This window comes from Pseudorasbora parva, chromosome 22 (assembly GCF_024679245.1).
Source record: "Pseudorasbora parva isolate DD20220531a chromosome 22, ASM2467924v1, whole genome shotgun sequence".
Taxonomy (NCBI): Eukaryota; Metazoa; Chordata; class Actinopteri; order Cypriniformes; family Gobionidae; genus Pseudorasbora; species Pseudorasbora parva.
In genome coordinates this window covers 34,030,203-34,056,368 of record NC_090193.1, presented here as the reverse complement: position 1 = coordinate 34,056,368, position 26,166 = coordinate 34,030,203, and the positions used below count along the sequence as shown (strand labels likewise).

Here is a 26,166-nt window from a genome sequence, read left to right as displayed (position 1 = left end):
TCTATTAACCCATCGGAGCCGTGTGGAGCAAGTTATTTGACGGACAGCTGCATTTTTATGGACTTCAAAAACAGCTAACGTTACAACTAGTGCTTGGATTAACGTTAACGTTAGCCTGGACTTTTTAAATATAACGTTAACTCCGATTGTATTTGTCTGAACGATGAATGTATACACCTATGATGACTTGAGGGTGAGTAAATCATAGGCTTGGTTTCATTTTTGGGTGAACTAACCCTTTCAGCATTCATTTTCAACATTTTGCATATGGTAAAAGCAAATCTTCAGCAATAACGTTACATGCTTAAAGCAGGTTGGAACTGTTTTTCTTCGCGGAAGCTTTGCGGAAGAGCTAATAAAATATTGAATCTCAAGATAATATTTTGCTTCTAATTTATCTGAGATTAGTAGCCGTGTAATAAGCGGGATAATGTACACCCAGCCGGTTGTTGTCGCAGAATAAACCCCTTCAGAGTGATGCAAGACCCCTCCGCTTCGTGTCGGTCCTGATCACTCAGTCGGGGTTTATTTTGCGATAACAACCGGCTGGATGTAACGTTACATTATCCCTTACTGAACGGTGGCTACGTTAACGGCTGTTTTCCAGACAAGCATCGCGTCGTGTCAAAAGCGGAAGCCACTACTGATACTGTCTACAGTGGATTTAATAATACACTGAATACAGATAACACCTGTTAAATGTAAGAAGTACTTAATGCGCTGCATCTGACTACAGGACTCAATAAAATAATGTCTGTGTGTAACGTACAGGCAATCCGGATTGTGTTGGACAATATGTTCGTTCAGATTAACTGTATACTGTAAACGCAGGCACAGTATAATTGAGAGTTTGCAAAGATACCTTTGTTGAAAGATGAACTTTAAAGTTTCAACTGTATTCGATCCATAGACTTATAAAGACTGATGACGACGATGCTGGATTGCACTAGGCTAGGATTGCACCAGACAGCAGCACCCCAAAAACGTAAGTAACCAATTTAATCTGTATATGAATAATGTTTTTAAAGCAATAGGCAAGGGGCAGTTGATATTTTTTTCTATTGAATGACGTTAGCTAAACATAACAGCTAGTGACAATTTACTGACAAAGCTTAGCCACCAAGTTATTAAAATTTGATCATTTCAGACAGAGGATGGTTAAAAATAAATTGTATTAAACTATATTTAATATCTTAAGTTCCACACTAAACACTGAATAATGAAAGTAAACTTATATTTTTCTGCAAGTGAAAGACACTTATAATGGAAATACAGTACATAATGAAACAGAGGCTCATCAGAGCACCAAACTGTAGACTTGATCTTCTGCGTTTGAGTGAACTGGTTTGTCAGGGATTGTGCAGTACATGTGGTAAACATTCTTAAGGAAGAAGACAGAAAAGACAAACTGAATAAATATCTTGGCATTTGTTAATGTGGGTTTGTGGTAAAACTGTGTTCACACTTACCTCATTTTTCTTAGTATTTCCCTTTTTCTGTTGTTTATTGACCAAAACACCTGTAATGCAATGCAGAAGCATCATATCACTTTAAAGAACATGTTGACCTTCATCAACAAGCTTTCAGTCATACAGTTTTAAAGGGATAGTTCACCCAAAAATGAAATTAGCCCATGATTTACTCCCCTTCAAGCCACCCTAGGTGTAGGAAAATGCAATCAAAGTTACATTAAACAATGTCCTGGCTAATCTAAGCTTTATATTGCCAGTGAAAGGGAGCCAAAAATTTGAAGACCAAAAAAGAGCATCAATCCATTATAAAAGTACTCCACACAGCTCTGGGGGTTAATAAAGGCTTTCTGAAGTGAAGCGATGGGTTTGCGTAAGAAAAATAACGATATTTAAAACTTTATAAAGTAAAGTTCCCCCAGAATGCCTTCCGATTTAACTTAACCCTAATATGTCCTTAGTTTCCTGTTTACACTCAGTGCATTTGGGGTCTATATGACCCCAAAATGTAAAGAGTGATTGTAAAAAAAATATACATTTTTAATATTACATATAATATATTATTTTTTTTGTTCACTTCTCATCTATACAGTAATGCTGTGTTTTTGGATATTCAAAGTACTTTTGTACCTATTTACCACACAAATCCTCATTTATACCATTAGCTTGCGTGTGAAATATCAATTTTTTATGAAAAAAATACTTAAATCATGATCTAAATTAAAATGAATTTGTTTCTGGATATTGATATAGGTGTTAGCTGTACAATTCTGCCATCTGTTGGTCAAAGACAAACTTGAAGGAATTACAATTTAAGAAAGAAATTGTTTTGTCCATAGGGGGCAATAGAGATCCATTCATTTTACTGGATGTGGCCAACTGCTCATATCATAACTTTTGTTATACATTTTGTGAATTTATACATGTATAAACATTATACAAGACATAAAAAAATAAATATTCCTTCAAATAGTAGAATTTTGGTAGTTTTTGATAAGTTTTGAAATGTCTGTTTTAACAAAATACCACATAAATCGCCACATAAGAAACACCTAAAGTACAAGACTTAGAATCGGATTGTAGTTGAATATTATTTATTTTAATGAACCAAATGTGGAAAAAAATTATTAACTTTAGAATTTTGAAGATATTAATTTAATAATATATATATAAAAAAACCAGCAGCAATATGCATAAATGACCAGGAGTGAAGAATGAACATTGAATAACAATATAATTTTTTGATAATCAAATTCTGAACACTGACCATAAAAGCAATAACTAGCTACAAAAATTATTACATAATTCACATGGTAAAAAAGCAGTTCAGAATGTTGTGAATGAACATGTATCATGAACAAAAATCAGTCCATGCTCTGGCCCTCTTTTGTATGGGAATATATGTTATGGGAACAATTACTTTGCTTTCAAAACAAAGTTGCAGCTCTTAGATCTCAGAGTAAACTTTCTCAAAGTTGAACGGGTCAGTTTCCTTTCATCTCTCCCTTGCTCTCTCTGCGCGTGTGTGTGTGTGTGTGTGTGTGTGTGTGTGTGTGTGCATGCATTAGGTCTCACTGATTCACTCAGGTACTCACATTTGTTGCTGATTTCATTTGACAAATTCCATAGATGCTCTCTCTCCCTCTCTTTGTCTCTCTCTCTCTCTCTCTCTCTCTCTCTCTCTCTCTCTCTCTCTCTCTCTGTGTGTGTGTGTGCGCGCGTGCCCATGTGCGCGTGCGCATAGGCGCACGTGCGTAATGCGCCAGTGCGCATGTGGGTGGTGCCTCAGTACGCATGTGCGTGTATGCGTGCACATGTGCGCGGGCGTGCGTGTGTGTGTGTGTGTGTGTGTGTGTGTGTGTGTGTGTGTGTGTGTGTGTGTGTGTGTGTGTGTGTGTGTGTGTGTGTGCATGCATTAGGTCTCACTGATTCACTCAGGTACTCACATTTGTTGCTGATTTCATTTGACAAATTCCATAGATGCTCTCTCTCTCTCTCTCTCTCTCTCTCTCTCTCTCTCTCTCTCTCTCTCTCTCTCTCTCTCTCTCTCTCTCTCTCTCTCTCTCTCTCTCTCTGTGTGTGTGTGCGCGCGTGCCCATGTGCGCGTGCGCATAGGCTCACGTGCGTAATGCGCCAGTGCGCATGTGGGTGGTGCCTCAGTACGCATGTGCGTGTATGCGTGCACATGTGCGCGGGCGTGCGTGTGTGTGTGTGTGTGTGTGTGTGTGTGTGTGTGTGTGTGCATTAGGTCTCACCCCTTTTATCTTTGTTCTGCATTTGTGGCTGATTTTATTTGGCTATGGCAGTCATTCCTGTTAGTATGTATGTATGTGTGTGTGTGTGTGTGTGTGTGTGTGTGTGTGTGTGTTTGAGTGAGCATGTCTTTTCTACATTGCATTTTTGCTCTAGTACCAGGCCTTCATTTCTGTGTAGAAATTTTCAGATTTTTTTCTGGAATTATTGATTTTATTTGTCAATTTCTAAAAAAAATGCTTTCAATTGGAGTCACTCCTGTGTGTTTGTTTATGTGTGTTTGTGTGCGTGAGCATGTGTGTGTGCAAGTGATCATGTTCGTTCCACTTTACATTTGTGCTCTAGTACCAGGGCTTCATTGTGGTATGGAAATTTTCTGATTTATTCTGGATTTATATATTTTTTTTGACAAATGAAAAATAAAAAACACATTTTTTTCGATTTTCCCATTCATTTCAATGTGGGGTCATATTGACCCCAAAGCTCCTGAGTGTGACAGATTTTTTTACATGCCTTTAGAACAACCGAATCAAGCCCAGTTTTTTTGTGCATGTACAGATAGATAACTTAGGAAAAGTCACAAAGTTTTATTCCACTGAGATAAAGGGAACCATTTTTTTTAACTAAAGAAAAGTGCTTTGGGGTCATATAGACCCCAGAGCACAAACTAGGGTTAAAAAAGCATAACTGGCGTGACATTGGTGGAAGAAAGTCATATACAGCTAGGATGGCTTGAGGTTAAGTAAATTATGGGATACATTTTTTGGTGAACTACCCTTTTAATGTATTTTTTAAGACTCATTGTGCATCAGTGTTGTGATGAATTTAGTATTTGTCCCACTTCTTCCGTATAAGTGATTAGTGCTTGGTGTCTTTAAGTTTCTCAATATCTAAATATGAGAATCAAAAATCTTGTTTTATGCTAGTGAGGAAGTTTTAAGTTGTGAAACCACAGTGTTTTTTCATAGTAGGTTTAGTACTAGACTAGTATTATTAGATTTTATTCCTCCAATATGACCGCATTAATAAAAGTAACATGTTATTACCTGAGGGCTGGTATAGTGAATTTTCAGACATGATTAAAGAGGAAGTCGCTGTGGGATCTGGTGTGCTGTCCTGATGAGACTCTGGATGTTCGAGTCATTAGGAAGAAAGAGCATGATGAAAAGGGTCAAACAGAGACAATAGAAAACCATCCAAAACAAGAGGTTAGATGTTAAATGGTTTCCCCTAAATTTTCAAACTGATGTGTGAAGATGCATTGTGCTTTGACGTCAGTGGCATTAAACACAATAATGGTTGTTTTGATACCAAACATGATGCATTATGATTGAATGAGTGCATTTGCAAAATATATGTGAGAGCTACACAGTGCTAACCTAGAAATCTAGACGCACCCTAGGGGCAGCAAATCTAATCTGCCGCGAGTATCATCTAGCAACTCTCAATTCACTTCTGAGCTGTAAAAAACAAACTTTGGTCGGGCCAATCACATCGTGTATAGAGTCGGTGTGCGGGGCTTAACATGATGACGGCAGAGTTGCGCTTGCGTGCTTCTACTAATTACAGAAACTGGCGAACGGCGGTCTTTCGAATCAGCTTTGACCGCGACTCTGGAAGACTTGGAGTTAAGCTTTTCTCTGAGAAAAGAACAAAGAACGGCACTGAAGTCATTCTTAAAAAGGGAAGATGTGTTCTGAGTTTTGCCAACCGGATACGGCGAATGTTTAATCTATCAACAAGCTCTGCTTCACCTTCGTTGCTCTAGTTGGTGTAGCGCTATCCTATCGCGTGCAGAGGGAGTTTGAAAGACAACCGTTTATCCCGCCCCTCGGATTGAGCCCTGGCAATGGTGAGTTTCCAGACCAAACATCTTCATGTGGGTCAGGCTTGTCAGGCTAACAGTGCTGCAGAGAGGATGTTTTTTGTCGGCCAAAACTGGAAATTGGTTAATCAATGGGGTTTTTGAAGGGATTTTTAATGAAATGCCTGAAATATGGTCTATAGTTAACAAAAGCTTAAGTTTTTTTCACATTTCATTTATATGACACAATACATTATAATCCCCTTGTGATTTTTGAAACTTTTAAAGCTTTTTCTTGTCTTGAAAAAGGCAGTTGATAACAAGTGACTAAATGGTGCTGTTGGGGGACATTACCCACTGTAAAAAATTAAAAAATTAAGTTAATTGAAATTAAAATTTTGAGTTAATACAATGAACATTTTTTGAAATTTGACAACCTTTATTAAAATATTATTAAAAGATTTTGTAAGCATATTAGGTAATTGTGTGTGTTTTATTTGTGATGACGCAGTGAAACATGCCTAATTGTGCTATTTTCATGATTTATCAAAAATTGTATGTGGTTCAGATACAATAATATTTTGAGTTTCTATTTATTAAACAAATTTCCTTCATTGTATCAACTCATATTTTTTAATTTCAATAAACTTAAAATTAAGGCAACCAGGTTACTTACTTTTTTAAGTTAAACCAACAAAAAGTTTTTACAGTGTACAGTAAAAACAGAAAACTTTTTATGCATTTTGGCTGTTCAGTTACACGACAACAGTGTTTTTGGGGCCTGAAGACGCAAACATTTGAAAACATGTTTCAAAGTGTAAGTCTTTGAAAATGATACTGTTAGTGTCTCTAATGCTAAAATGCTAATTTGTGAAAACAGTGACAACATGTGCATGAGTATTATAGTCAAATGACTGATGTCAAATGACAGTTACATCGGTAACTACTGGCCTGGCAAAGGAATACAGCATTTAGTCGTTTTCGAGCATCTGTTTTTTTACAACGTTGTCACCTGTGCGTGAAAAACCTCTCAGTTTTTAGCACGTTGTTGTCAACTTGTCATGTAAACTTACTCTCAAACTAAAAACATGTTTTTAAAATCAAGACTGAAAGAGTTTTAGAAGCTCGACAGCCCTTTAACCCTAATATGTCCTTAGTTTCCTGTTTACACTCAGTGCATTTGGGGTCTATATGACCCCAAAATGTAAAGAGTGATTGTAAAAAAAATATACATTTTTAATATTACATATAATATATTATTTTTTTTGTTCACTTCTCATCTATACAGTAATGCTGTGTTTTTGGATATTCAAAGTACTTTTGTACCTATTTACCACACAAATCCTCATTTATACCATTAGCTTGCGTGTGAAATATCAATTTTTTATGAAAAAAATACTTAAATCATGATCTAAATTAAAATGAATTTGTTTCTGGATATTGATATAGGTGTTAGCTGTACAATTCTGCCATCTGTTGGTCAAAGACAAACTTGAAGGAATTACAATTTAAGAAAGAAATTGTTTTGTCCATAGGGGGCAATAGAGATCCATTCATTTTACTGGATGTGGCCAACTGCTCATATCATAACTTTTGTTATACATTTTGTGAATTTATACATGTATAAACATTATACAAGACATAAAAAAATAAATATTCCTTCAAATAGTAGAATTTTGGTAGTTTTTGATAAGTTTTGAAATGTCTGTTTTAACAAAATACCACATAAATCGCCACATAAGAAACACCTAAAGTACAAGACTTAGAATCGGATTGTAGTTGAATATTATTTATTTTAATGAACCAAATGTGGAAAAAAATTATTAACTTTAGAATTTTGAAGATATTAATTTAATAATATATATATAAAAAAACAGCAGCAATATGCATAAATGACCAGGAGTGAAGAATGAACATTGAATAACAATATAATTTTTTGATAATCAAATTCTGAACACTGACCATAAAAGCAATAACTAGCTACAAAAATTATTACATAATTCACATGGTAAAAAAGCAGTTCAGAATGTTGTGAATGAACATGTATCATGAACAAAAATCAGTCCATGCTCTGGCCCTCTTTTGTATGGGAATATATGTTATGGGAACAATTACTTTGCTTTCAAAACAAAGTTGCAGCTCTTAGATCTCAGAGTAAACTTTCTCAAAGTTGAACGGGTCAGTTTCCTTTCATCTCTCCCTTGCTCTCTCTGCGCGTGTGTGTGTGTGTGTGTGTGTGTGTGTGTGTGTGTGTGTGTGTGTGTGTGTGCATGCATTAGGTCTCACTGATTCACTCAGGTACTCACATTTGTTGCTGATTTCATTTGACAAATTCCATAGATGCTCTCTCTCCCTCTCTTTGTCTCTCTCTCTCTCTCTCTCTCTCTCTCTCTCTCTCTCTCTCTCTCTCTCTCTCTGTGTGTGTGTGTGCGCGCGTGCCCATGTGCGCGTGCGCATAGGCGCACGTGCGTAATGCGCCAGTGCGCATGTGGGTGGTGCCTCAGTACGCATGTGCGTGTATGCGTGCACATGTGCGCGGGCGTGCGTGTGTGTGTGTGTGTGTGTGTGTGTGTGTGTGTGTGTGTGTGTGTGTGTGTGTGTGTGTGTGTGTGTGTGTGTGTGTGTGTGTGTGTGCATTAGGTCTCACCCCTTTTATCTTTGTTCTGCATTTGTGGCTGATTTTATTTGGCTATGGCAGTCATTCCTGTTAGTATGTATGTATGTGTGTGTGTGTGTGTGTGTGTGTGTGTGTGTGTTTGAGTGAGCATGTCTTTTCTACATTGCATTTTTGCTCTAGTACCAGGCCTTCATTTCTGTGTAGAAATTTTCAGATTTTTTTCTAGAATTATTGATTTTATTTGTCAATTTCTAAAAAAAATGCTTTCAATTGGAGTCACTCCTGTGTGTTTGTTTATGTGTGTTTGTGTGCGTGAGCATGTGTGTGTGCAAGTGATCATGTTCGTTCCACTTTACATTTGTGCTCTAGTACCAGGGCTTCATTGTGGTATGGAAATTTTCAGATTTATTCTGGATTTACATATTTTTTTTGACAAATGAAAAATAAAAAACAAATTTTTTTCGATTTTCCCATTCATTTCAATGTGGGGTCATATTGACCCCAAAGCTCCTGAGTGTGACAAATTTTTTTACATGCCTTTAGAACAACCGAATCAAGCCCAGTTTTTTTGTGCATGTACAGATAGATAACTTAGGAAAAGTCACAAAGTTTTATTCCACTGAGATAAAGGGAACCATTTTTTTTAACTAAAGAAAAGTGCTTTGGGGTCATATAGACCCCAGAGCACAAACTAGGGTTAAAAGTGCAGTTTTTATAGACATTTTGTTAAAATAGCTCATTTTGTGTTCGCCAGAAGAAATCAAGACTTAACAGCAAGCAAGAAATTGAGTAAATGATTTTCATTTGGCGTGAACTGTTCCTTTAAGAGAAGATGTGGCTAATAATAATGCGGATCTGCATGCTGAAGACTTGAAAGAGGAAATGGTACAGTTTCTGAGAAGCTGTGGTCACTACATAGTGTTTGTAACTGAGCAGGTTTATTTATCTTTCTTGGTGACATCTAAGCGTCACGTTATTCGAGATCATTTGCTGAGAATGAGGTTTTCTCACCTACAGATATGGGCTGAGATGTGGTCGGTACAGAAGTGATCAGAGAATATGTCTCTGCAGGTCCAGAACTCTAAAAACATCACGAATAATTAAGGTCAAGTCCAAATTCAGACATTCTTAATCATTATGTTATTATAAATATTTATTTTGTAATTTTAAAGAACGTTAAATGGACAGATACTTACCATACCGATTCCTTGACTGGGCACATCTGATTTTATTGATCTAATTTTATTGCTAAGAATCAAACATTGATCTTTATAGCATTTTTTCATACATCAGATAAGGTGCTAAACATTTACACTCAAAGTTCTTAGACTGCAAAAATATACTGCATGTATTATACAGACTACAGAAAAATAGTTCATGCAATGCAGAAATAACAAATGTTTAAACTAGGGCCGGGACTTTAACGCGTTAATTAAAATTAATTAACTACGGGACTTTAACGCGTTAATTAATTACGCAAACAAATAAATAAACCACACTTATTTTTGCACCGCGGAACGTTTTTCAATGAATGAGTTTCGACAGACAGATTATACTGGAACACCAACTAGCGCTCTTGAGTCACGACAACAACAAACCATGAGTGAACATGAACGAAGAAGCTGATGAGACCGCTTTGCCTGGTCCCGTGGATGGGAAATTTTGTTTTACAAAACGAAAGGATGGAAGCGTCGACAAGAGCATGGTTGTGTGCAAGCTATACAACAAGGAATTTGCGTATCACCGCAGCACATCGAGCCTCAAATATCACAAATACGCTTTTGCTAAACTTAATGGCAAACATTGCGCTGGTCTGCTGGACTGAAATAAATAAATTTTATTTCTCATTGTTCTCAGGTCAAATATTTATATGCAATTAAAATGCGATTCATTTCGATTAATTACAAAGCCTCTAATTAATTAGATAAATTTTTTTAATCGAGTCCCGGCCCTAGTTTAAACCTTTATGAACAAGTTCTTTGTATAATTGATTAAATTAATTGAATGAGTGAAAAAAATTACCGTTGTTGTCTTTTTTTACCTAAAAAACAATGAGCATTATAAGTCGAATTATAGCTTGCACAATCAATTATATATTGAACAACATCAGCCCAGTATATACACCAGAACAGCCAAAGAACATGCGTTTGAAAACGTTACTTACATACAAACCACAGACAGATGAGTCCAGACAAAATGACACCAACACCACTGGAAACCAGAACTATTAACCATGTGTCTGTGTCAAAACAAAACCAGACACTTTAATTCATGTTTACGTGAATTAAGTTTAATTTGTTTGTTTTATGTCAGTCACCTGACAATTGATACACAAAAGATTGAGAAAATGTATATAGATTTGTTTTACTTCTGTTGTTTGCATGCAAATGTTTCACAGTGATTTGAAAGAGAACATGCAATTCATGCAACAGTCAAAGCAATTGAAATAAAAAATAAAAAACAAAAAGGAAAGGAAAAACCTTTGTTTTGTGGATGCTGTGTTGTGGTTGGACTTTCAGTATGAACAGTTGAAGTGTGGACATTAGGAATATCTGCATCAGAAAAGACCTCAAATGAAATCACATTTGACCAAAGCGAGGTTATTATACACAGCTGTGCTATAGCCGAGTCACACCGCACAGAAAGACTCTGACCAACGGCTACCATCACCAGAATAAAGGTTAAAGATTAAACTTCACAAACATTTCACGATCCAACAGACACAGATTAAATGTTAAATCAGCAAAAACGAAAGCTGACCAATGAGATCACGGTGACAGACTGATCCGATAAAATCATTGTCATTTGTTAATGGAGAGTGACTCGGCCTTTACAGTGCTTGATTTTTTTCTTATAAGGCTTTCTACTGATATTTAGTAAACTCACCCCTACTGGTCAATGTCGGGGTTTCAGTAGTGGAAACCGCAGTCATTTCTGCTAAAAAACATTGTAAAATAATGAGTTATAAATTAAAATAGACACTATAAAAAGAATTGTAGGTATGTGTTTAAATTGAACACTAAACTTTACTCACTTATTTTTTTGTCCATTTGTGACGTTTTTTGAGTGGGCATTGCTGTTGAAACAGCAGTGAGAACATCATATGTATATAAGATGGTATAAATCTTTAAATTGAAAGTTATAGCTGTAACTGATAAACAAACAATTGGTAAACCAATCAAAATGAACTATAAATGAAATTATAATTATAAAGAGAGTCCATGTTCAACTCATAGTCTCATCTTGAATCAAATTACTTATATCTAAACTTTAAGTTAAAGGTGAGGTAAATAATATTTCAAATTTGTTATTGGACTCGGGCCGAGTGCATTAACAAACTTGTAGCCAATCAGCAGTAAGGGGCGTGTCTACTAATGATGGTGAGAAGAGAGCGCTCAGCGCACATCATTATTCAAAACACACGACACACATGACGAACATTAGAAGAGAACTAATATATGCTGGCTTTTGATTGAATAAGCTTGTGTGTCATGATTGCTTGTATGTTCATTTGTGATCGTATTGTGACTCACTTCAGCGATGATAAAGACCCATTCATTTCCACACCGTATGGAGCATCTAAATCTCCTCACTGTCTGTTTCAAGCGTCAGCTCACAAAATGTGTCCGAGTAAGATACTCCTAATATTAGGGCTGGGTTTCGATTCAAATTTCAAGAATCGATTCGTTTCCGATTCTCAAGATCTTGAATCGATTATCATTATTTAATTCGATCCGATCCGATATTCGAGATTTAGATAAGTGTTTTGGAAGAAAGCATTTTTTTCCAGCTGTTACCTGAATTACAGGACTGTAGTTATGCAACATATTGATACTATTATTATAGACATTCAACTGCAAATTAATGGAGTATTGATGGTCGTAAAGAACAATCCCCCTTCCAGAGCTGTGCTGTCGCGCGCCGTCATGACAACGCAGCCATTACAACTTCTTTGGCAGTAAGAGCGCGCTGCAGTGAGAACGGCTGTGTTCTTCAGCACGTTGACGGCGGTATAACGTTAGGCTGTGTGTCCACCAAAGCGTTTTTAGTCAGCTGAAAACGCTAGGCGCTCAGCTGAAAACTCCTCGCTGTGAGCGCTTGGGAGCGTTTTGGCAGGCAGCGTTTTTTCTCCTCAGTTGAGACTTGCTTGTTATGATACGGAAAATCCGCGGAGGTCTTTCTAATTTCACAGGTAGTTTGTTCCTGTATTGATTCTATATAAAATTGCAGATACAATGTAAAGTATTTGACCTGGCATTTGTTTTAAATCATTTTGTTTCTTTATTATTGCTTGTTGTCATCTGATGACGACACGCAGAATGTGGAAGTTGGTCTGTGTTGTGTTTGTCCCGCCCCTGTGTTTGACGGCTGGGTGAAAAGTGACAGTGATGAGCGCTGCGTTTTACTCAGAGTTTAACATGCTTCAACTCTCGGCGACCAGTAAAAAACGCTGAGCGCTCAGCGCGTGAGCGTGAAATACTCGCTCAGCGCTTCGGTGAGCTCCAGGCGTTCTTAAAACCCGCCGCTCTCATTGAAAACAATTGAAAATGCAGCCAGTATTCTCTGTCCGCGTTTTTTTTGGAGTTTTCAAAGCTGCCATGTTCGTTTTGTTAATGTCCTTCCACCTCGCGCGCATGCGTGAATTCAATGGCGCGGCAAATTAAAATTCAATGTAGGCCTATTATTAAATCGATCCTCTGAGTTACGGCTCGATCTTTAGAAATTAATATGAAAATCGATTCAGAATTGGTGAATCGATTTTTTTCAACACAGCCCTACCTAATATATGTTTGTTTCCTCTTTTCATGATCTATATAACCCTAATCTGGTCATAATTGTAATATGCCATTAGCTGGATTTGTGCTCGTGTACTATCGAGTTGTTCATGATAACTGTGTTTTTGTGATCGCTATAACTCTAATCTGGTCATAATTGTAATATGTTCGTTAGTTGGACTGTCATGCCTGTGTACTATTGTTCATGAGAACTGTTTGCGTTTTTGTGATGGAAGGGGTGATTTTTTTTTTCATTAAAAAAATATTATTTTATTATTATTTTTCCAATATTCAACCTGGATTAGTAGGCTAACACATAGATTCTGCCATATAGTTGACTGGGTTACGTAAGTGTGGGGCGGAGCTATCAAAATAGGGCCGAGACCCTTTTGGGGGTAGGGCCGTGTTTGTTTTGGTGATTTGAAATATTAGCAAGAGCTACCAGATAGCACTTAGCCCACCTTCAAGACCTATTGTCTTTTATAATGGCTTTTGTTTATTAATTTAAATATTATTCTTCAATAAATATTATTTTAAATTTATTTTATTTTGCCATAGTTGGTATTGAGAAAGGGTCCAATAGTGATTGCAATAGTGAGAGTCAAATTTTATTTATTTTTTACAGTCTATGGAGTCAATCATAGGCCGTAAAAAATTATGGACGACGTGACTTCATCCGTTTCCGCTGACCAGAGTTGAAGCTTCCAGACTGACATCTTGGCACCGGAGTCTGCGCAGTAGAGCAGGAAGTACAGCCATGATATCAAAAGCCCGCTCACACTCTCACAGATGCAGAACAATTAATTAGGAAAGCATCTCGGCGCTCTCCGGTGTTACGGTTTAACTGGTTTCCGTGTGATCTGGTGACTAACTTCCTGGTTCAGGTCGGATATTCTTGTGCTTGCGGCATTCTGAAAAGTTGAGATGAACTCGATGCGGTGCGGACGCGCCTGGAAAAAACGAGCGCGTCGCTTTCATTATGAGAGCGCTTATCGCGCGCCCGCCTACATTGGAAATAATGAACTTAAGCACGCAAAAGTCGTGATATGTGAAGGGCCCCTTCTCGCGCCGCGAGACAACAGTCACAAACCACCGAGCTACTCCGAATCAGCTCCAGATCTCTGGAAACCATGCTAAACCATAGCAGAACCCTGACTACATTTTATGGTTTGTGATGCTAAAGAACATTTCATGACGTCTCAGACAACTGTAAATGTATGGCTACTGTGGTCTAATTATAAACGCTATCAAACTCATATTTACCATAGTAAAATAATTTTCTTTGCCTCTTTATTATTTTATACTGTAAAAACTTCAACCACATTGATTGAAAATGAATAAAGGTTGAAATATTATATTAGAAGTTGTACTTATATTTTTTTTGTAAAGTTATGCAAAGGATTCATTAACTAATTACAAAAAAGAACATTAGATTAATTATTTATTTTAATAAAAATAATCGTTAGATTAGTCGACTAATCGAAAAAATAATCGTTAGATTAGTCGACAAAAAAATTATCGTTAGTTGCAGCTCTAGTACCTATATATTTTTTTGTAAAGTTATGCAAAGGATTCATGAGCTAATTACAAAAAAGAACATTAGATTAATTATTTATTTGAATAAATAAATCGTTAGATTAGTCGACTAATCGAAAAAAATAATCGTTAGATTAGTCGACAGAAAAAATTATCGTTAGTTGCAGCTCTAGCAGGAAGTACTGCTGCGATATCAAAAGCCCGCCCACACTCTCACAGATGCAGAACAATTATGTTGGTGTGAAATAAACAGTTATGGAAATGTAGAAATTAAAGCTCCAATCTGCTCCCAAAAATCCAGAAAAAAGTCTGTTAATGCCTCAGTGACAACTTCACTCAGAGAAGACGTCGATCTCAGCTGTCAATTATGACCTCACACCCCCTGTTTTTGTAGCATCAGATAACTAAGTAAAACTAAACTTATTTTAAAAACGAACACTTGAAATGAAATCATCGTGATGATAACAACTGCCTTCAATGACATAAACTAACTTTGGGGAAAAAATATCTGAGGTGGAGAGGGGCAGCTATACTGGGACCGGTCACCAGGGGGGCGATCGAGGCACGAAAGCTTCAGTTTCTGAGAGGGATGCTGCAGGCTTGGAGTCAACACAATAAAAGTCCTGCACTGCTACAGCTATAAAGATTCTTAATGCATTTTTTTACATGTATTATTTTTTCCCCCATCAAACAACCAGACTAACGAATGGCTTGACTTAACCCGTACTGGGGCAGAGCCTAGACAGGGCTTCTGTGTAGAGTAGACCAACGGTTTTAGACCAACAAAGTGCCAGGGGGTCTGCAAAATAATTTACTAATTTTCTACTGTATTTTCCGGAATGTAAAGTCAAAAAAAATTTATTCATGAAACGTATAATAAAGCTGTGATTTATTCCAAAGTGACTAATATAATGCATTTAATATCAAACAATCTTAATGATGACTTAAAAGTAGGCTTGTCAATAGGCATGTGCCGATATCAATTTTTCTTGTTGCGATTAATTGACGAAGCTTTTATCACGATATACGATGTTATCACGATATTGAAATAAATTGCAAAAAAAGTTGTCATAGCATAACAGCTTTAAGAACTATTTTTGTAATAACAAAAATAAATGAATGTTGAAATACATCAAAAATATATACAGCTCTGGAAAAAATTAAGAGAAATCAATGTTAATGTCATGTCTGCGACCTGATCTGTCTCATGTTGTCATGTCTCGTTGTTTTGTGTTGACAGTTCACCATGTGCGCTGCCGTCAGTGTGGTGTTTTCCCCACCCCCTTGTTATTCCATCAGCACTATCACGCACCGCTCTCACCTGTGATCAATCTGACTTCCCCTATTTAATCCTCTCGTGTCTGCTGTCTTGTGCCAGATTGTCTGTGTTTGTTTACCTTGCGATTCGGCCAGCCTTTCTCCTGTCCTGTCTTGGAACTGCTCGTGTTGTGTCCCGTTTTGAGGCTCCAGTGCCTGTTTGAGTTGCTTTTAGTTTTCTCTCTCCTCTCCTGCCGCCCCAGACTGCTCGCGCGCTGTTCCTGCCCGCTTTGTCTGCCGCCCTCGGCTCTGGGCCGCCTCGCGTCAGGCCCGCGCTCCTCGCCCACCAGCTGTCTCTCTCGCTGCCGGACGCTTCGCCCCGCCCTCCCGGGCGCTCCGATCTACGCCGCGGGTTGCTTCTTCGCCCTTCCTGAAGACCGCACGGGACCGAGCTGCCAGCGCCCCCTGCTGTTCTCCTTGATAACTTTTGTTCTACTGATCTGCCCAGTTGTGTGCAAGTACTGTTGTTAATAAATTAAGTTTTGTGTCTGCAACTGAATCTCGTCCTGATTCGTGACAGGACAATCTGGCCACAATGGATTCAGCAGACACCAACCCGGTTCGCGCAGCGCTCATCCAGCAAGGTGTCCTGTTAGGCCAGCAAGTTACCCAGCTTACCACCACTTCACGGGAGGTAGAGGTTCTGACTGCTCAGGTGGCCGATCTCAGTGCACGTGTTCTAGAGCTCCAGCAGGGAGTCGCGGGGGCTCAACCGCCCAACCTCCCTGTGCAACCCGCTCCTCACCATGAGCCCGAACCCCATGCCAACAGCCCACCACCTTACGACGGGGATCCTAACTCTTGTCGGGCTTTTTTGTCCCAATGCTCCCTAGTGTTCGCACTGCAGCCCCGCCGCTACGCCACTGAAGACTCCCGGGTGGCGTATGTCTTAACTTTGCTCACCAGTAAGGCTCGTGAGTGGGGTACAGCCGTCTGGGATGCTCAAGCACCCTTTTGCCGTTGTTTTAAAGACTTCCGTGAAGAAATGATCAAATTGTTCGATCGATCAGCAAGGGGTGATGAGGCAGCTTCCAAGCTGGTCCGGCTCTCGCAGGAGGGTCGTTCCGTCACTGACTGGCGGCCTCCTGCGACTGGAATAAGGGTGCCCTGCGCGCCAGGTTTCTTGACGGACTGGATGACAGCATCCAGGACGAGATCGCCACCCACGAGCTGCCCAGTGACATGGACTCTATGGTCGACCTGGCCCTTCGTATTGAGTCTCGACTCCTTCGTCGCCGCCAACGTCGGTCTGGTAACCCATTCTGGAGGTTGGGGGAGGGCTCCTTTTCTCAAGTCACCCCTGTCCAGTCTTCACCTCTCCCCGCAGACCCTGAACCCATGCAATTGGGCCGTCTCCGTCTAACACCTCAGGCGAAGCAGGATCATCTGGCTAGAGGTTTATGCCTTTACTGTGGGAAGCCTGGGCATTTTGCTCTAAAGTGCCCTTTAAAAGCCAAAGCCCACCAGTGAATCGGGGACTCCTGGTGGGCGCATCTCCTTGTGTTAATACCCCTGGTTCTCGCACGCTGTTACCCGTCTCCATCCAGCATGAAGGCTTCTCCAGCTCCTGCCAGGCCCTCGTGGACTCTGGGGCTGAGGGCAATTTCCTGGACAGCACGGTTGCTAAGCAGTGGGGCATTCCAGCTATCCCCCTCTCCTTGCCCATTCCGGTGTGGTCGTTGGCGGGCCAGCTTATCTCCACCATTACCCACATCACTCCTCGTGTAAGTCTTATTGTCTCAGGCAATCACCGTGAGGGTATTGAGCTGTACCTACTGAATTCACCGGGTGCTCCTATCATTCTGGGGCATCCGTGGCTGGTGCAGCACAACCCTCACGTGGATTGGTCTGGGAATTCTGTGTTAGCCTGGAGTCAGTTTTGTCTAGCGTCTTGTCTGGGTCCTGCTTCTTGTCCTGGTTCTGTGTGTCCTGTTTCTCAGGTGGAGGCAGCAGATCTGACCGGAGTCCCGGCGGGGTACTGTGATCTTCATCGGGTCTTCAGCAGGTCCCGAGCCATGTCCCTACCGCCCCACCGGCCGTATGATTGTGCTATTGATCTCCTCCCAGGCACTTCTCCGCCCAAGGGTCGGTTATATTCCCTTTCTGGTCCTGAACGAGAGGCCATGGACAGGTATATTCAAGAATCTCTTAGTGCCGGCCTCATCCGCCCCTCTTCCTCGCCCGCCGGGGCAGGGTTCTTCTTCGTTGAGAAGAAAGATGGTTCTTTGCGGCCCTGCATTGACTACCGAGGGTTAAACGACATTACTGTCAAGAACAGGTACCCCCTACCGCTCATGTCGTCTGCTTTTGAGTTATTGCAGGGAGCTCGGGTCTTCACCAAGTTAGACCTCCGCAACGCATACCATCTGGTACGGATTCGTGAGGGGGATGAGTGGAAGACAGCGTTTAATACCCCTACGGGACACTTTGAATATTTAGTCCTACCTTTTGGTCTGACTAATGCTCCAGCTGTCTTCCAGGCCTTGGTCAATGATGTGCTGAGGGACATGGTAAATAAGTTTGTCTTTGTGTATCTGGATGACATCCTCATCTTTTCCCCTTCTCTACAGGTACACACTCAGCACGTTCGCAAGGTCCTTCAACGGCTGTTAGAGAACCAGCTCTTTGTAAAGGCGGAGAAGTGCGAGTTCCACTCCGAGTCAGTTACATTCCTGGGGTATGTCATCTCAGCGGATGGGATCAGGGCTGATCCCGCCAAGGTAAGGGCCGTAGCCGAGTGGCCAGTCCCCAACACCCGCAAGGCGCTGCAGCGGTTCCTGGGGTTCGCCAATTTTTATAGGCGCTTCATCAGGAACTTCAGTCAGGTAGCTGCACCCTTAACGGCTCTCACCTCCACCAAGGTACCGTTCAGATGGAATAGTCAGGCTCAGGAGTCCTTTGATGTCCTTAAGTCCCGTTTCATCTCTGCTCCTGTTCTCTCTATTCCAGATCCTGATCGACAATTCATTGTCGAGGTGGATGCCTCCGATGTTGGGGTAGGCGCGGTCCTGTCTCAGCGGTGCCCCAAGGATGGGAAGGTGCATCCCTGTGCCTTCTTCTCCCATCGGCTGAGCCCGGCTGAATGTAGCTATGACATTGGAAACAGGGAACTGTTGGCAGTCAGGTTGGCCTTGGGTGAGTGGCGTCACTGGCTGGAGGGGTCGACGCAGCCCTTCCTGGTCTGGACGGACCACAAGAACCTTGAGTACGTCCGTTCGGCCAGGAGGGTGAGTTCACGACAGGCTCGATGGGCACTCTTCTTTGGCCGTTTCAACTTTACCCTCTCGTACCGGCCGGGCTCCAAGAATGTCAAGCCTGATGCCCTCTCTCGTCTGTTCGAGGTTCCTGGGGAGGGGGCGCCGGCCGAGGCCATCCTTTCCAAGGGGGTGGTGGTCGGGTCTCTCTGCTGGGACATCGAGAGGCGAGTGGGGGAGGCCGGTAGAGGGGTAGAAGTGCCGGAGGAGTGTCCGGAGGGTCGGCTTTTTGTGCCGGTTGCGTTGCGCCCTGAAGTCCTCCGGTGGGGCCACGAATCCAGGTTAGTCTGTCACCCAGGAATTCGGAGATCACTGGCTGCCATCCGCCAGCGGTTTTGGTGGCCGTCCATGGCCCCGGATGTCAGGCAGTTTGTGTTGGCTTGCTCGACTTGTGCTCAGAACAAGAATTCTAACCGCCCGTCCGTTGGTCTGCTCCAACCCTTGCCCATTCCCTCTCGTCCCTGGTCACACCTGGCCCTTGACTTCGTCACTGGGCTGCCACCCTCGAGAGGCAACACCATCATCTTGACGGTAGTGGATCGTTTTTCCAAAGCGGCCCACTTCATCCCCATGCCCAAACTCCCCTCTGCCAAGGAAACTGCTCAGACTGTGATAGACCACGTGTTCCGGATTCATGGCCTTCCGGTTGATGTGGTTTCTGATAGGGGGCCACAGTTTGTTTCTCGGTTTTGGAAGGAATTCTGTCGACAGATCGGGGCCTCTACGAGTCTGTCCTCAGGCTTTCACCCCCAGACCAACGGGCAGTGTGAGCGAGCTAATCAGGATCTCGAGAGAGCTCTCCGCTGCCTGACCTCCCAGAATCCTAGTTCCTGGAGCCAACAGTTGTCGTGGGTGGAATATGCCCACAACTCCCTGCCTGTAGCGTCGACAGGTATGTCCCCATTTCTGTGTTCTATTGGTTACCAACCTCCTTTGTTTCCCTCACAGGAACCCGATGCTGCGGTCCCGTCCGCCTTGGCCTTCATCCAGCGTTGCCGCCGCACATGGAAGAGGGCTGAGGGGGTCCTGGCCCGGACTTCCAGACGGACCAAGGCAGCAGCCGATCGTCATCGGATTCCCTCACCTCGTTATGTGTGTGGTCAAAGAGTATGGCTATCTACCAAGGACCTGCCTCTCAGGGTTGCCTCTCGTAAATTGGCCCCCAGGTTCATTGGGCCATACCGCATCACCAAGGTTCTGAATCCGGTGGCGATTAGGCTCAAGCTTCCTCCTTCTCTTGGTCGGGTTCACCCTGTTTTCCATGTATCCAGGGTCAAGCCTGTGTTTAGGTCCCATCTTAATCCTGTTATTTCTTCCCCTGCCCCCCCTCCCCCTCGCTTAGTGGATGGCGCTCCTGTTTACACTGTCAGGAGACTGTTGGATGTCAGACGCCGGGGCAGGGGCTTCCAGTATCTTGTGGACTGGGAGGGCTACGGTCCGGAGGAGAGGAGCTGGGTTCCGGCTCGGGACATCTTGGACCAGACGTTGGTCAGGGACTTCCGTCGGCGACGAGGTGAGCCCCTCCCTGGGGCGCCTAGGGGCGCTCCTGGGGGGGGGGGGGGGGGGTACTGTCATGTCTGCGACCTGATCTGTCTCATGTTGTCATGTCTCGTTGTTTTGTGTTGACAGTTCACCATGTGCGCTGCCGTCAGTGTGGTGTTTTCCCCACCCCCTTGTTATTCCATCAGCACTATCACGCACCGCTCTCACCTGTGATCAATCTGACTTCCCCTATTTAATCCTCTCGTGTCTGCTGTCTTGTGCCAGATTGTCTGTGTTTGTTTACCTTGCGATTCGGCCAGCCTTTCTCCTGTCCTGTCTTGGAACTGCTCGTGTTGTGTCCCGTTTTGAGGCTCCAGTGCCTGTTTGAGTTGCTTTTAGTTTTCTCTCTCCTCTCCTGCCGCCCCAGACTGCTCGCGCGCTGTTCCTGCCCGCTTTGTCTGCCGCCCTCGGCTCTGGGCCGCCTCGCGTCAGGCCCGCGCTCCTCGCCCACCAGCTGTCTCTCTCGCTGCCGGACGCTTCGCCCCGCCCTCCCGGGCGCTCCGATCTACGCCGCGGGTTGCTTCTTCGCCCTTCCTGAAGACCGCACGGGACCGAGCTGCCAGCGCCCCCTGCTGTTCTCCTTGATAACTTTTGTTCTACTGATCTGCCCAGTTGTGTGCAAGTACTGTTGTTAATAAATTAAGTTTTGTGTCTGCAACTGAATCTCGTCCTGATTCGTGACAGTTAAGAGGTCTCTTTTTTTTTTCCAAAGCTGTAAAAGTAAAATTTTCAAACAGATTAAAGTGCAAAAGAATTAGGCTATAAAGACAAACAGGAAACAAATTAATATAAGGTCTCATTATTTAATGCATTAACTAAGATTGAGCAATAGCTACATTTGGTACAGAAAGTATAATGTTTTTGGTAATGTTAGTTAAGAAATACTGATCATTGTTAGTTTTATCTTAGGTCCATTAAAAATGTTATTTTGTTATTAAACAGTAACTAAGAAATTAACATTACTTAGAATAATTAATTCTTTATATAAGTATTTTTCATTGTCACTTTGGTAATAATGAATTAACGTGTTAACTAATGAAGTCGTATGTGTTATGGACAAATACGTTAATCCAAAACAAATCTAATCATTAGGGCATGTTGTAGTCCAGATTAAAACATTAAAATGTTTTAGTTTGAAAATAAATAGCCTATTAAGTCTTTAAGTATTAAGTATTTGGTGCTGTGATGAACAACATTGAGATTACAAAAACGAATGCCGTTTTTAATGTTTTAAAAACGTCACTAGTGCGGTTTCTTTTGTTTGCGGGGTTTCCGGGGTAACCACTGCATTCTGCAGTTCATCAGCGCCCTCTACTGTCAGTGAGCGGCACTCCAGCAGCGCGTCTCACTCGTTCATGTGCTTCTGATTTACAGCTGAGCAGAATACAGTGGTGTTGAGCATTTATACGGTTGATGGGCAACGTATTTTTGAGTGCATTATAAAAAGAATAAAATAATTGTTAATAAATTATTATTTACGATATTTTGAAGTGCCCACGATAACAATATTGTGCATATTCATTATCGTGATAAATCGAATTATCGAAAATCGGCACATGCCTACTTGTCAAGTATTTGCTGTATTTTGGTTTATGTTTGTGGTGTGCGTCAGAAAGATTTTCAAGGAGACAAAGCAGACAGTGCATCCTGTTGTTTTACTTCTTTTTTTTTTAAAGGTATGTCATTTTGTAGTAATTTTGAAAAAAAAATGATGCGCATAAAACAAATGACTTTGAGTCGAATTATACACAGGTTTTATTATATACAGATTCATAGGGCTTAGTAATTTTATCCATGAGGAAGAGTGGATGAACTTACGTGTGGTTTCCTTTGTTGTGGTTGTTTGCAGTTTTGATGTGGAAAGTAAGTCTACACAAATGTATAAATAACATATTTCAAGAGGAATCACTTTTGAGAATGGAATCAGTTTTCAATTTTAATTCAATGTTTTATCAGAATTTATCAGCTGTAAATACTGTATACTATCACGTCATTCGAGGTGAAATAATAATTTATTTTTGATTTTTACAAACATAATTACTTACATGTTGTCATGGCTGTCGTAGCATGTGCAGCTTTTGTTGAAACTGTAAAGATGGTTTACCATTATCGCAACACTTAACTTTAAACTAAATGTCAGGACAATCTTTGTTGTTTATAGTACAGAGCTGTCATATACAAAAATAAATTATTTTTCATACAATGTACAGGTCTTGTACAGGTTTATATCCAATGAGGACTTTTCTGAACCAAATGTGAGAATGAGTTGATTAGTTATATAGGCTACTGTAAACTGACACTAATTTTGCTTTCAATAATCCTGCCGTACAGAGAAACATTACAAGAGTGAATAATCTATATCATAGAATGATGAAGCTGAATAATGAGCTTCAGTAAATCACATTCATATTTTCCCGCTGCTCATCTGGAATCTTTACCTGTGCAGATTTGAGCCTCAGTTGAGCAAACGGATCCCAGATATATTTTTGAATCTAACTTTAAAATCCAACATATTAATTTTGCACAGTTACCTTTGTCATTGAGGAAGAGTGAATGAACTTACTCATCGTTTTCTTTGTTGTGCTGGTTGGCAGGTTTAACTTGGAATATGGGTCTGCTAAAATAAAATAATAAGTGTTATTAGTAACTTACCAGATGTACTGAACATTTCAGAAGTTGACATTAAAGGTAAAGCTGTTAAAATCATATTGTAAAATAATGATAAAAAATGAGCCTGAAAGAATAATTGCCATTTTTGCGTGCTATAAAGACACATAATCGCTTTTTAGTGTGTTTATCAACGGTTACATTCTATCCCCATACACTGCCCCTACCCATCACACACACACACACAGCCCCTAAACCTACCCATCACACACACACACACACACACACACACACACACACACACACACACACACACACACACACACACACACACTCACACTCACACACAGCCCCTAAACCTACCCATCACAAGAAACATTCTGCATTTTTACATTTTCAAAAAAAAAACCAATATAGTATGTTTATAAATCCATTTACCTTGTGGACACACACACATATTCAGACACATTTTGAATGCATAACTCAATCCCTTCCCTAAACATACCCATTTGTGTATTATACAAAACAGGATATAACAGGCAGATACAATTGCAGGCACAATTTATTTAGAAAATACAAATATTCCAAGTGTTCCGAGGCCAAACGATTGATTTGTGTGAAGAAAATCCCCAAAAGCGATCAGAACGTCGAGTCCATCCGCCAAAGATTAATAATACCTTTCAAATATTGCCGCTGGAAGAAACGTGACGTCAGCTTTGATTGTAATATGCCATTGGCTCTCGTGTGTCTCGTGAATCAGAAATATGAATGATCGAGTGTGTGTGTGTTCTGTTTGCAAAGGAGCGCAATCATTTCAACGACTAAAACATTAATATCAACTCTGTTCTTCACATGAAGATATCGTATGACTTCAGAAGACCTGGAATGCAACATGAGTTAATACTTCTATACTGTTTTTTGGTCAGTTTTTGCAATAAATACATGTGACTGTACATTTATTTGCCTGTTACGTGTTTTATATTGTTGAGAGTGGGTAGGTTTAGGGTAGGAGTGGAGTTAGTTGCTCCAAAATATAAATAAGGCTATAAATATTCATTCTGTGGGATCAGGTTGGCGCGTGTATGTTTACGCGGAGTCATGATGTCATGTTACGCATCTGGAATGGAGAATTTTTTTTACCACTTAGCGCCTCCGGTGGACGTTTCACCCAAAAAATGCAGGTAAACGTACCTGGAGGTACATATTTCGGGTGTTGCAAAAATGTAGGCAGAGTTACAGCTTGTGCCAGCACAAACTCTTTTTGGTGTTAAAAAACTACTTTCAGGATTTACTTAAGACAAGCAGTGATAAATTAGCACTCTTTTTGCAGCTGACCTAATTGCATATGCATTTGTAGGAGTTTCCAGACGCAAAATTTATGGGACGAGGGTAACTTACTCATGGTTTCCTTTGTTGTGCTGGTTGGCAGGTTTGACTTGGAATATGGGTCTGCTAAAATAAAATAATAAGTGTTATTAGTAACTCACCAGATGTACTGTATGTTTCAGAAGTTGACATTAAAGGTAAAGCTGTTAAATAAACATTGTAAAATGATGATGATGATAATAATAATAATAATAATAGTAATAATAATAAAACAAATAATAATGATAAGCCTGAATAAACAATTGCCACATCATTCAATGTGGAATAAGAATTATGTATTTTTGATTTTACAAACTCAATTACTCACAGGTTTTCGTGGCTGTCGTATCATTCTCTGTTAAAGACAGTTTACCATTATTACAGGGAGCAATTGCAATACTTAACTTTAAAGCACACGCCACAGTCATTGTTGTTAAAGGTACAGAACATTCAAATACAACTTTTTTCATGCCATATGATGTAATTGTGGCCTGTATCTGTGTAATATGGAACCAAAGAGCTAACTGTGTAGCTAACATTTAAGAATGAAACAATGAGATTATATATTTAACTAATTTTGTTTTCAACAATTCTACTGTACATAGCAGTATTACAAGAGTGAACAGACTTATAAAGCTGAATAATGAGCTTCAGTAAATCACAGATGTAGGAATTTGGTGTTTGTTTTTTATGCAAAATACAAATCAATCCACAAATATCACAAGACTCACGTTTGATTGTTATTGTCACTGGATCAGAATGAGGAGATGGTTTTTGAACTTGTGTCTTGTTCACAGTGTAGAAGCAGGTTATTCTCCCAGATGAACTCTGACCTCCTGACCAAATACTGATCTGAGATCCAGTGAGTGAGATCTGACACGATGAGCTCAGTTTTGAGTTACTTTCTCTTCCATTTATGTAAAAGACACACCTCTCCATCTTCAGATGATCAGTATTCTCACAGCTCAGCTCAACTGTCTCTGTTTCCAGAATAACTGAAGCAGATGCTGTTAACTTGGCCTGAGGAAGAGCTAATGAAGAAAAAAAAGAAGGTGACACTTCTGGAAAATTGCAAAAACTGAACAAAAAAACCCTTAACCTTCATCATGTTACTCTTTTATCATTTTAAGCTATTGCAAAGGCAGTTCTTTAATTGCATCATTCAGGAAGTGACATGACTTATTTTCTGTGAATGTTTGTGGTATTAGTTGGTTTGACAAAATACAAAAATCTGTATTTTAATATCAAAACTTCAAAGGTTGTTTTAAACTGACTGTCAATCACTCACTGAGCAATGGCTCTTTATTTGCATGTGAAAAAAATCATAATTAATCAAGTCATGATGTCACGATGAGCTTAACTAGAGCATATTTCTGAAAGATACTTAAATTGAAAAACTTCTGACCAACTCAACTGTATTAATGTGTGTACTAAATGAGCTCAGGAAGTGCTTCAGAACAGGAATGCTATAAGGAATGACAATAAGAATTTACAAAACAAGGTAATAAATATTAAATAAATTGCTTGCAGTTTTTCCTTTGACCATCATAGATATCTAAGCAGAAACAAGCTTCTTTCTATAGATGTGTCAGATATCGTCTAGCTCTCTGACATGATCAGCTGAAGC

The 26,166-nt window shown here is 40.4% G+C and overlaps 1 protein-coding gene across 2 annotated transcripts; it reads right to left on the bottom strand.

The window, feature by feature from the left end:
• Nucleotides 1–1,165: 1,165 nt before the first annotated feature.
• On the bottom strand, nt 1,166–25,941 carry LOC137058506 (protein let-653-like). Of its 2 annotated transcripts, none has more exons than XM_067431794.1 (15): nt 25,271–25,941; nt 24,868–24,894; nt 24,573–24,626; nt 22,613–22,654; nt 22,386–22,436; nt 11,178–11,219; nt 11,030–11,080; nt 10,624–10,695; nt 10,308–10,382; nt 10,166–10,184; nt 9,340–9,391; nt 9,155–9,224; nt 4,769–4,849; nt 1,470–1,519; nt 1,166–1,381 (listed from the first exon to the last, which is right to left on the bottom strand). In XM_067431794.1, exons 1-15 carry the CDS (start codon nt 25,476–25,478, stop codon nt 1,298–1,300), a joined length of 978 nt encoding a protein of 325 aa, XP_067287895.1. In that variant the 5' UTR covers nt 25,479–25,941; the 3' UTR covers nt 1,166–1,297. The 2 variants fall into 2 exon arrangements, with proteins under 2 accessions (XP_067287895.1, XP_067287896.1); XM_067431795.1 differs by having other exon boundaries at nt 11,030–11,077.
• Nucleotides 25,942–26,166: the final 225 nt, after the last annotated feature.

Coding starts and splice junctions, on each gene's coding strand:
- LOC137058506 (XM_067431794.1), bottom strand. CDS start 25,478: ATGGAGAGGTGTGTCTTTTACATAAATGGAAGAGAAAGTAACTCAAAA. Junction 10,383..10,623: donor ACAGCATCCACAAAACAAAG/GTTTTTCCTTTC, acceptor GTTTTGACACAG/ACACATGGTTAATAGTTCTG. Junction 9,225..9,339: donor CCAGTCAAGGAATCGGTATG/GTAAGTATCTGT, acceptor TGATGTTTTTAG/AGTTCTGGACCTGCAGAGAC.